The sequence below is a fragment of the Aotus nancymaae genome, unplaced genomic scaffold (genome assembly GCF_030222135.1).
Source record: "Aotus nancymaae isolate 86718 unplaced genomic scaffold, 86718_ANA_hifiasm-v0.15.2.pri h1tg000008l, whole genome shotgun sequence".
Taxonomy (NCBI): Eukaryota; Metazoa; Chordata; class Mammalia; order Primates; family Aotidae; genus Aotus; species Aotus nancymaae.
In genome coordinates this window covers 63,073,445-63,085,455 of record NW_026988419.1, presented here as the reverse complement: position 1 = coordinate 63,085,455, position 12,011 = coordinate 63,073,445, and the positions used below count along the sequence as shown (strand labels likewise).

The window sequence follows — 12,011 nt, the reverse complement described above, 5'->3', positions numbered from 1 at the left end:
ATAGTAAGACCCTGTCTCTATATACGAAAAAAAGAAATAGCTGGGTGTGGTGGTATGCACCTGTAGTCTCAGCTACTTGGGAGGCTGAGGTGGAAGGATCTCTTGAGCCCAGGAGGTCAAGGCTGCAGTGTGCTATGAACAGTCCCTTGGTGAATAGCCACAGGTACTTCTGTGAATAGCCACTCCATTCCAGCCTAGGCAGCATAGGGAGACTCTGAATCTTAACAAGAACAAAATAATTCCTAAATTGTTAATATCTATGAATTACAATAGATATTACAAAACTCCAGCAGTTTCTAGGATATACGAATTCTTTAATCAGCATTCTTTCAAATGCTATGAGCAATTCTAGAATAGAAGCAATTGATTACTTGTGTTTTAATTCACCAGTAACTTACAGTCCAATTTCAATAACTTAGAAAACAGACTCTGTCAAGTGTAGAATGACAATGGAAAATTTGGGCTCGGCACAGTGACTCATGCCTGTAATCCTAGCATTTTGGAAGGCTTAGGAGGGCAGCTTGTTTGACTCCAGGAGTTTGAAACTAGTCTGGGCAACATGGCAAAACCCCACCTCTACAAAAAATACAAAAAAACAGGCCAGGCATGGTGGCACACACCTGTAGTCCCAGCTACTTGGAAGGCTGAGGTAGGAGGATCCCTTGAGTCCAGGAGGTCAAGACTGCAGTGAGCTGTGATCTGGCCACTGCACTCCAGCCTGGACAACAGAGCAAGACCCTGTCTCAAAAAAAAAAAAAAAAAGAAAAGAAAATGGAAAACCTGTTTCTTTGCTGATGCCTAACAGGGTCTGAGTATTGCTGGTGATAGAACAAGGAAAGGGGATGATGACTAGGCACTGCCTGGTACATAATATCAGACATTGTGAAGGTAAGTGAAAACCAGGATGCTTTAAACTTTCAAACTGTAGTTAAAGTATTTAGATATTCTTTTATATATTTTACCAGATTCTCATATAATTCTTTGTGAAGTCACCTATTTGTTTACTCCACTAGATTGCTAGCTCCTTCAGGGCAAGGACCATATTTATCTTATTCTTCATGACTCCAAAGCCTACAGCAATGCCTGGGATGGAGTAGGTGTTCAAGAACATAATTTTATATAAATAACGATAACAAGAGTGTTCAGTAGGATATTCTAAGTATATGGGACTATACCCAGCCCTTAGTCTGGAGACTGGCTATGATAGTAAGCTTAGTGTAGAGAGAGAAAAACATCTGATACAGGTAATAGAGAAAAATGCAATTTAAGTTACTACCTATATGGGGTATTTTTGTGCAACTTGTCCCTTTCCCCTCCTAAAGTTATTATCAAGACTCAACTTCCCTTTTAGTGTAGTTATTACTATCATTCTGTTTTCTGTTCTGCCCCTAACAGATGTGAACAGGGCTGGCCAACAGGTGTAGTCAGGCCTTGCAAGCACATGGTGAACATGTTGCTGCCATTTTCCTCTTTTCCTTCTCATCCTCTCTCTTTGTGTACTCTGTCTCCTGTTACTTCGCTTTCTGTACAGGATCAATAAATCTCTGAATTTCCAACGGAGCTACTCTGTATTTGGGGATAAATTACTGACCCCAAACCATTCTCTAGATCCTTCGTGACCTTAGGTCAACTCACTTGATCCCTGGTCATTGGCAGAGCCTGGGAAGGAAAGAAAAATCCAGAAAGGCTAATGATAGCAAAGACTGAAACCATGGGCTCTGTCTACTTTTTCATTCCATTGATCTTTCCTCCGTAGCAACCTTCTGTTGACCTGATCTGATGGTCTAGTCTCATTCCCCTCTGACTCAAATCTTTTGCTCAGTTTTCATTCTAGACCACATCTGATTCTTTCCTCTAGGCTTCACCTAATCATTGAGCCAAATGGGTACTAAATAGACTTCCCTTTGTGCAAAAGCTCAAAAACATGCTTTCCTCTGTTCAAAGTCTTTTTTAGGCTTGGCATTAGTGTTAACTATTAATATCCTATTTGTTTCACTGAGTCTTCCTTTAGCATTGTAGAATAGTAGATACCCAGTAGGGTCTTTCCTGAGAACTATGTATGTCATTGGTAGAGAGGGAGAGGTCACTCATATGGTTGTTTTAACTATGTGACCCTTACCCACTTAGCCATGGCTGATGGGACCCTTGTTAGAACTTTACCTGAACTGGCCAATGAGATCTTCTTTCTTGTGAATACAAACTGATCCCCAGTGACAGTGAGTTGGAAATGGAGTCCTACTATCAGGCAAGTGCTGGCAGCAGCATCTGGCCACTTCTGAAATTCTGCCTAGCTCACTGAGATTTGCGTAACCTGTTTTGGCAAGGCATTTTAAAGGTGTTTAAAAGTGCAGGTAAGAAAGATGTAACTATAAATAGAAAAACAGGTGATTGACTTAAGAACTTGATAGTGTGAATTTAAGGAAATGGGTAAATCTGAGAGATACTGACATTGAAGAAGTAGCTAGATTTGGCCAACAGACAGTGATAAGTTGAAGATGATTCTAGTACTCCACGACTGGGGAACATTTTCAATCAGTATTGGAGTGGCTGATTGCTGGGCAGAGAGGGCTCTCCAGGATTCTTGAGCATTTTTTTTTTTTTTTTTAGGATAGAGTTGTCCTCTGTTGCTTGGGGTGGAGTGCACGATCTTGGCTCACTCCAGCCTTTGCCTCCCAGGTTCAAGTGATACTCCTGCCTTAACCTTCTGAGTAGCTGAAATTACAGATGCCCGCCATCACACCCAGCTAATTTTTGTAGTTTTAGTTGAGAAGGGGTTTCATCATGTTGGCCAGGCTGGTCTCGAACTCCAGACCTCAGGTGATCTGCCTGCCTCAGCCTTCCAGAGTGCTGGGATTACAGGTGTCAGCCACCACACCTGGCCTCTTAAGCTTTTAAAGTAATGGTTCTTCTCTATTTCCACAAGCAGCAATGTGAATGCACTATAGAACTTCATTACTAAAATAGCAGCAAATGATTTAGGAATCACTTTGAAGGGCTATTCCTGAGAGTTATTTTCACAGTGGCCACAAAATGTGGGCTAGTTAGCCCTCTTTTTCATAGCTAAAGTGCACCAAGATAACTGTTTTTTATATATGTATGGTTTAGTGACAAGGGTACAAGACCAGGAATATACATAGGGCATATTTATAAATAATATTCAGAAAAAAATAATATAAAACCAAATCAAGTTGCCTGTGTCCTTGGGAATTTTCAAAATTATAGAGAAAGCTCTTTAACTCACCTCAGTAGATCACTGTTATAGGCCTAAGGAAAAGCCTTAACGCAATTTTATTATGAATACTGGCTCAGTTGGAGCTTATAAGGAGTCTCTAGTTGAATGAATTCTCGCTGAAAGAAAACAGATTTTTCAGTTAGTTTTAATTACATTTAATTAATTTTTATTTTTATTTATTTTGTTAGAGACAAGGTCTTGCTCTATACCCAGGCTAGAGTGCTGTGGCAGTGATCGCAGCTCACTACACCCTTGAGCTCCCAGGCTCAAGCCATTCTCTCACCTCAGCCTCCTGAGTAGCTGGGACTACAGGTGTGTGCCACCATACCCAGCTAATTTTTTTTTTTTTTTTTAGAGATGGGGTCTCACTACGTTGCCCAGGCTGTTCTCCAACTCCTAGGCTCAAGTCATCTTTCTGCTTAGGCTACCTAAGTGCTGGGATTACAGGTATGAGCCACTTTGCCGGCCAGATTTTCAGTTACATTGGGGTTTGAAATATGTTGCTGCCATTTACTAGTTGTGTGACTTCATCCAAATTAACCTTTCTGATATTGTTCCTTTACTAGTAAAATGGGGATAGCAACTAATCCCTTTAAAAGAAGCTTCTAGTGTCACAGTTTTTGGACAGATATTATATTCATTACAACAAATACCTGAATGGCATCTGAAAGCCAGGGCCTAAATAAAGGAATTCCTTCTCCAGTGGCGCTCATGGTGTTGACATGGTGTGGGTGAGATGGGATGAAATCCTAATAATTAACAGCAGTGACTATTCACGAGCCTTTTCTTTTTTCTTTTCTTTTTTTTTTTTTTTTTTTTTGAGACGGAGTTTCGCTCTTGTTACCCAGGCTGGAGTGCAATGGCGCGATCTCGGCTCACCGCAACCTCCGCCTCCTGGGTTCAGGCAATTCTCCTGCCTCAGCCTCCCGAGTAGCTGGGACTACAGGCACGCGCCACCATGCCCAGCTAATTTTTTGTATTTTTCAGTAGAGACGGGGTTTCACCATGTTGACCAGGATGGTCTCGGTCTCTTCACCTCGTAATCCACCCGCTTCGGCCTCCCTCACGAGCCTTTTCTATATGTGCTGGGTACTGTTGTTAGGAGCTCAACACGCATTGTCTCATTTTATCCTCACACTAACAACCTCATAAGGTGGTCTCAATAGCCTCATTTTATCCAGAACGAAATTGAAGTCCCGAGAAGTTAATTTGTCTAGGGTCACAGTCAATGAGTGGCGAAACCCAGACGGGAAATCCCCAAATTTCAAAAGGCCCTGCTCTCAACTGCCAAAAGGAAAAGGGGGGAAATTGGCTCAAACGCATTCTGGGTTCCAGTACCTGTGTGAGACGCCTTAACTGTAAGGTGAGGAAGGAATCCTTAGACCAAAGCTTCCCTTAGTCCCCTTTTCCTTCAAGAACGTTTAGTTAACAGCTTCTCTCCGTACGGACTGACCGAATAAAGTTATAGGAAAAGGGAGACAGGCTGGCGGCCACGCGGTCCCCGGGGCTGGTGCGGCAGTTTGCCTGACTTCAGGAGCCCCGGATCTCCCGGAGGAAGTCAGGGTCCAAGGCGCTTCGCAGTCCAGTGGGGGAAGCGCGGGGCTGCAGGCCAGCGAGTGAACGTAAGCAGGCAACTCGGTCCACGCAGCCAGGCGGAAGCGGAGACATGGAACCGAGAAACCCCACGTGCTAACGCGGAAGCTTAGAGCTCGCGGGAAGCGCCTGGCCAGCCCCTTCACGCTCGGGTCCTCCGGAACGCCGCGCGGCTCCTCCCACCCTGGGCTCCTCCCGCCCTGCTCCCGCCTCCCTGGCCTGTCGGGCCAATGGGCGGGGCGCGCGGGCGAGGCGGGGAGGGGCGGGGCCCACGGCCTGCGCGCAGGTGCCGCCCGGTGCCCGGCCCGCCCGTTCCGCCGCTGCCGCGGCAGTTTGCGTGCTGCTCAGCGGAGGGGCCGGGCCTGCGTTCTCTCCTCCTTCATCCCCGCCTCCGGCTGCCGGCAGGACCTTTCTCTCGCTGCCATTGGGACCCCGTGTCATCGCCCAGGCCGAGCACGGTGAGGTCCTCAGGGAGCCCGGGGGCGCGCTCTCCGCCAAGTCTTCGGCGCCCAGGCCCATTGCCCTGAGGCTGGTGCGAGGCCTGGGCCCGGTTGCCAAGATGGGGCCAGGGCAGCGGGTGGAGTGGGGGTGTGTGGATGAATGAGGCGCTGTCGGACTAGGCCGCGCGTCGGGAGATCGGCCTACACTTCACGCGGGAAAGCCCTGGGGATAGCCTTCTCCTGAGGCCGGGACGGCCCGTGGCCCAGTCCGGAGCGGGAGGATTGGGGGTGAGGCCCGCCTTGGGTGGGCGGCCGGCCACCGATCGGTATGCCAGAGGGCCCGACAGGCGCTGTTCATGTTATCTGTGCTTTGGAGGCCTGGGGTTTGGCCAGGAACAGGTGTCAGGAGGCTGAGAAGGGAAATTCCTGTCCCTCGGGGTCAGGGATCAGAGGCTGGAATATTACTACAAGGGCAGAGCCCCAGTGTGGTCCTAGGAGGTACAACTCTCAGCCAGAAGACAGGGACAGTTTTAGTTCCCAGCTTTTGAGACTTGAGCTCAGCAGTCCTTGTGATTTCCCTTGGCAGTACAAGAGTGGGACTAATTCCGCATGTACGAATTAGGAGCCAGAACTAGTGAGGGACAGAAAGTTTCGACTTGTAAATAAAAAGGTTTCATCGATTCATTTACGATTAGAAATAGTCACCATGGTGTAGATTTTGGAGGTTGCTTATGAGGACTGATGAGCCGTACCTTCAGTGTCAAAGGTGGGAGGAACTTGGCGGAAGGACCCCAGTACGTGGTAGGTGTTCATCTATGTGAAAAATGGGGGTTGTGGGTGAATGGGAAAGATCAGATTCCAGATTATAGAGGAATGGTTTGGTGTGAAGGATGACTTGGTTACTGGTGGTTCTAGAATGGAATTTTCTTTTTTTTCTTTCTTTTTTTTTTTTTTTGAGACAGAGTTTCACTCTTTTACCCAGGCTGGAGTGCAATGGCGCGATCTCGGCTCACCGCAACCTCCGTCTCCTGAGTTCAGGCGATTCTCCTGCCTCAGCCTCCCGAGTAGCTGGGACCACAGGCATGCGCCACCATGCCCAGCTAATTTTTGTATTTTTTTTTTTTTTTTTTTTTTTTTAGTAGAGACGGGGTTTCACCATGTTGGCCAGGATGGTCTCGATCTCTTGACCTTGTGATCCACCCGCCTCGGCCTCCCAAAGTGCTAGGATTATAGGCGTGAGCCACTGCACCCGGCCTAGAATGGAATTTTCTTTTATTCTCATCTGTGTACCTGCTTCCAAATGTTTTCGTTCATATAACCATATATCAGGTTAAGAAAATAAAGTGTTTTGTGAGCAGTCTGGATATAAGGTTGGTAGCTAAACTCTTTTATCTTTGATTCCTGATGCCACAAAGATTTTATTTATTTATTTATTTATTTAAGATAAAGCCTCGCTTTATGGCTCAGGCAGAGTCCAATAGCGCGATCTCAAAGCACTGCAACCTCTGCCTTCTAGGTTTAAGCAGATCTCAAGCCTCAGCCTCCCTAATAGCAGAAATTACAGGCACACACCTCCATGCCTGGCTAATTTTTTTTTTTGTATTTTTTTTTTTAAGTAGAGACGAGGTTTCTCCATGTTGGCCAGGCTGGTCTTTGATTTTGGTCTCAAGCAGTCTGCTCACCTTGGCCTCCCAAAGTGCCGGGATTACAGGCCTGAGCCACTGTGCCGGCCCAACAAATACTGATTTTAGATCAGTCTTTCTGGGACTTCTCAGCAGTGACTCTTGACAACCATCAGAATCAGATATATTTACAGGACTTTTAAAAATTTTTTGTTAAAAAAATAAATTGGATTTAGCTGTTAGTTTTGGATCGCTGTATATAGTATGTTTTGCTCTTAATCTTAATTCAGTAAATAATGAAATGTGTTTTGGGTCCATGTGGATAGTAAAAAGTGTTGTTCATATGTCTGCTTTGGTATTTCAGATGCCCCCCAAGAAGGGAGGTGATGGAATTAAACCACCCCCAATCATTGGAAGATTTGGAACCTCACTGAAAATTGGTATTGTTGGATTGCCAAATGTTGGGTAGGTGAATGTTGGGGCTTTTCTTATTTTCATTGTGTAAATATTTTGGGTCCTATTGTAGAAATGGGAACAATGAGGTAATTAAAATTTAAGTTGAAGAAAAGAGGCCAGGAAACCAGACTATTAACGTTGCAAAATTAGACTTTAGATTTATTTTATTGATTTCAGTGCTGGTTGGCTATGTGTAGCACCTACCTAGGCTGGCTACTAGAGGTCACGCAGTAGGATACTTTAGGAAATAGATTTGAAAGCTCCGTTATAAGTTTGGTGGAGAAGGAGGTGACAGTTTTGAATTTTGTAGTGGAACTTGTTAGGATTCCTGTTACAAAATGTCTAAATCTGAAAGTTCTGAGAACAGAAATTTGAGTTTTTGTAATGTTTTCTTTTCTTTTGAGACGGAGTCTCATTCTATTGCCCAGGGTGGAATGCAGTGGCATGATCTTGACTCACTGCTATCTCAGCCATCCGGGTTCAAGCAGTTCTCCTGTCTCAGTGTCCTGAGTAGCTGGGGTTACAGGGGTGGCAGGTGCACGCCACCACACCCAGCTAGTTTTTGTATTTTTAGTAGAGATGGGGTTTCACCTTGTTGACCAGGCTGGTCTTGAAGTCCTGACCTCAGGTGATCTGCCTACCTCAGCTTCCTAAAGTGCTGGGATTATAGGTGTGAGCCACCACACCCTGCCCAAGTGTTCTTTTTCATTATTTAACCTTTCACTAACCTTAAAATATAAAATGTCTCAAAAGTGATTAGGATGTACTAATAGGTAACAGATTCAGTGTGGATGTGTGAAGGTGATCAAGGGTATTTTGGGATATACTGTGGTCTTTTAGGTTGGTGGCAGGTAGGACAATCATGTTCTTAGGTATTCCTAGGAGCTTCTGTCATAGAGATTCCTCAATGAGTAGAACATGGTGTGACCAAGTGAGGCATGTCTTAAATTCATGTAATGTAAAACATGAACAAGTGTGGCTGTCCTGATTTCAGTCGTTCCTGGAGCTTGAAGAGGTTTGCATTTTGAAGGGGTTTCCTGCTGTGATATAGTCTGCTTGCAAAGTAAGACTAAATAGAGAGTGGAAATGTGAGCAAAACAAATAATTAATCAGAGTACTGTAGGGTGCTATCAATAAATGTGAAAGCAAGGTGTGATCATTATGTATGTTGTGAGCTAATATGACACTAGTAAGGAAGATATAGTTTTTAGATATTCACATACTTCCCATTCTAGAATCGTTACAGTTACAACAACTTGACTTTAAACAGGATTACTTTAAAATGGGCCGTATTAAGTGTTTTCTGTACATATAGGCAGCCCTCTATATCTGCGGTTTCACATCCTCGGATTCAACCAATCTTAAAAATATTTTTTTAAAAAATTGGCCATGCATGGGCGCTCACGCCTATAATCCCAGCACTTTGGGATGCTGAGGATCGCTTGAGGTCAGGAGTTCGAAACCAGCTTGGCCAACATGGCAAAACCCCATCTCTACTTTAAAAAAATACAAAAATTAGCTGGGCATGGTGGTGGGAACCTGATACTTGGGAGGTTGAGACAGGAGAATAGCATGAGTCTGGGCAGGCGGAGGTTGCAGTGAGCCAAGATAGCGCCACTGCATTCCAGCCTGGGCAACAGAGCGAGACTCCATCTCAAAAAAAAAAAGAAATTTTTTTAATTAAATAAAAAATGAAAACAATAAAAAAACAAAAAACAAAACAGCAAACACCTATTTACCTAACATTTACATTGCATTAGGTATTATACTACACCATTGTATATAAGAGACTCGATCTGCTGGAATCTTAGAACCAATCCCCTGCAGCTACGGAGGGACGACTATATACGCTTTTTAGTCACAGAGTATAATGAAATTAATGTACATGGAAATAACCTAAAAATATTTTATTATTCAGAATAAATGTGCTGTTTACACTTTTAAATAAAATGCTTCCCCCACCCAGTGTCATTGAGGTATACTTCACAAATAGTAAAATTCACTCATTTTAAAGGTACAGTTTAATGAGTTTTGGCAATTAATTGTATTTGGTTGTAAACACTACTTTTTGTAGAATGATCTTACTTCACCCGAGTATGTCAGGTAGGATTCTTTGTAAGCAAAACAATTCTGGCTATTTTCAGCAAGAAAAAGAGGTTTATTGGAATGAGTGAATTAGAATCCGAACAGCCAGGCCTCAGGCGGGATAGGAGCCAAGTGGTGCTGGCAGAAGTGGATCCATGTGGAGCTCAGCCATGTAAATCCCTGGACTTCTGGTTGTTTCTCATCTCCTGTCCCTCCTGTAATTCCAGTTCCTGAGTAAGGAAATCTGACTGGACCTGTGTGCTTCTGTATAGGTCTACAAGATACAGATTGTGGGAAGGGGACAGTTGTTGATCAAAAGTAAGGATATTCAGTACAAAACCATCTAGAGAATCTCTTGGTTTTTAGCTGGGTGAATAGAAAGGCTTACTTTTTCGTCTGCATAAGGCTGATGAGCCAGAAACTTAGAGGTAATATTTATAGCTAATCAGATATTTATTGAACATTTATGATACGCCAATCACTATTCTGAGTTCTTTATATATATATTATCTAATTTAATAAGCAATTTGACCTTTGCCCCATTACAATTTAAATCCCATGAAGGCATGGATTATCTTGTTCTTGCTTATTGGTATATTTCTAGTGCCTAGACATGTGTTAGGAACATAGTAGATATTTAGTATTTGTTAATGGGATACAGTGGTGTTGGAATATAGTAGATATTTAGTAATTATTTGTTAATGGGATACAGTGCTGTTGGAACATAGTAGATATTTAGTGATTATTTGTTAACGAAATACATATTTCCCCTTTGATGGCTGGGTGTAGATTTAGTGATAAGGAAACATGTTTTTGTTTTTTTGAGACAATATCTCATTCTTTTGCCCAGGCTGGAGTGCAGTGGCATAATCACAGCTCACTGCAGCCTCAACCTCCCAGGCTCAAGCAGTCCTCCCTCCTCAGCCTCCTTAGTAGCTGGAACTGCAGGCACACACCACTGTGCCTGATTAACGTTCATATTTTTTGCAGAGACGGGGTTTCACCATGCTGCCCTCAGGCTGGTCTCAAACTCCTGGGCTTAAGTGATCTATCCACCTCAGCCTCCAAAATCTTGTCTCCCATTAAAACATGTCTCCAGTTGGTCGTGGTGTTTCACGCCTGTAATTCTAGCACTTTGAGAGGCTGAGGTAGGCGGATCATGAGATCAGGAGTTGGAGACCAGCCTCACCAACATGGTGAAACCCCATCTCTACTAAAAATTCAAAAATTAGCTGGGTGTGGTGGCACGTGCATGTAGTCCCAGCTACTCAGGAGGCTGAAGCAGGAGAATTGTTGAACCTGGGAGGCCGAGGTTGCAGTGAGCCAAGATCACGCCACTGCATTCCAGCCTGGGCAACAGAGCTAGACTCTGTCTTAAATAAAAACATGTCTCCTTGCCCGGCGTGGTGGCTCATGCCTGTTGGAATTACAGGTGTGAGCCACCGCGCCAGGCAAGGAGACATGATTTAATGGCCTCTTTTAATGAAGTAGAAAGAATATGGAGATTTGGTTTCTAGTTCTGTACTGCTTTTTCTTACCCGAGTGACCCTTTATGAATGAGCTCCTGTTGGACCAGTGTATCATTGTGGTTGTGAGGCTTAAGAGAATGTTGAGGGGAAAGTACATTTTTATCAATATTCCAAACTTCTTTATTTCTGTGAGGGATTGCTGGTCTTGTTGCTATCCACTGCCTCAGATGGGATTAGATTCAATTAAAAGCATCAGAAAACCCCAGATAACCAGTTTCTTTTTCATGTAAAAAAATGTACATTTTGCAGTCCTAGATTGGTATAGTGGACCTGCTTTATGAAGTCCTCGGTTACCCATGCTCCATTCAGTTCACAGCTCGGCAATCCCTAGGGTTTGGCCTCATCCTCAAGGTCTAGGGCTAGGGGTCCCCGAACCTCATTCTGCGGACTGATACCGATCTGTGGCGTGTGAGAAACCAGGCGGCACCTCAGGAGGTGAGCAGCAGGCAAGTGAGCATTCCCACCTTAGCTCCACCTCTGGTCAGGTCAGCAGCTGTATTAAATTCTTAGAGGAGCGCAGGCCTTGTCGCGAACTGCGTATGCAAGGGATCTAGGTAGCAAGCTCCTTATGAGAATCTAATACCTGATGATCTGAAGTGGGGCAGTTTCATCCTGAAACAATTCCCCACACCATCGGTCCGTGGAAAAACTGGCTTCCATGAAGCCAATTCGTGGTTCAGTCCCTGGTGCCAAAAAGATTGGGGGCTGCTGGTCTAGGGTGTTGTGAATTGCAGCTGGTTATCGAAGGGTCAAGGGGCCAAACTTGACTAGCAGCCTTTTTCCTGTAAACTGCCATATTATACTTCTGCTAACATTCCTTTGTCCAGAATTTAGTCACAAGAATTTAGTTGCAAGGAAGGCAAGAAAATGTAGTCTTTATTTTGACATGTTCGGTTAAAAATTCTATTACTGGGCATGGTGGCTCACGTCTGTAATCCCAGCACTTTGGGAGGCCGAGTTAAGCAGATCACTTAAGGTCAGGAGTTCTAGACCAGGCTGGCCAACATGGTGAAACTCCATCTTTACCGAAGATATAAAAATTAGCTGGATGTGG

The 12,011-nt window shown here is 44.3% G+C and overlaps 2 protein-coding genes across 7 annotated transcripts in view; one reads left to right on the top strand and one right to left on the bottom strand.

The window, feature by feature from the left end:
• SP9 (Sp9 transcription factor) overlaps positions 1 to 4,903 on the bottom strand; it is a 101,878-nt gene extending 96,975 nt beyond the window's left edge. For all 5 annotated transcript variants that reach the window (XR_010341480.1, XR_010341481.1, XR_002478230.2 and 2 more), the window contains exons 1-2: positions 4,571 to 4,903; positions 3,242 to 3,348 (exon numbers count right to left, since the gene is read on the bottom strand). The gene's annotated coding sequence lies outside the window, so the exon portion shown is untranslated. The remainder of the gene's footprint in view (positions 1 to 3,241; positions 3,349 to 4,570) is intronic.
• A 273-nt stretch (positions 4,904 to 5,176) lies between these two features.
• OLA1 (Obg like ATPase 1) overlaps positions 5,177 to 12,011 on the top strand; it is a 175,471-nt gene continuing 168,636 nt past the window's right edge. Inside the window, exons 1-2 of one of the 2 annotated variants that reach the window (XM_012462357.3) lie at positions 5,177 to 5,283; positions 7,252 to 7,352. In XM_012462357.3, coding sequence (XP_012317780.3) covers positions 7,252 to 7,352 — 101 coding nt within the window. In that variant the 5' untranslated portion in view covers positions 5,177 to 5,283. Of the gene's footprint in view, positions 5,284 to 5,991; positions 6,067 to 7,251; positions 7,353 to 12,011 lie in introns of those variants that run through there. The other variant, XM_012462356.3, reaches the window with a different exon arrangement.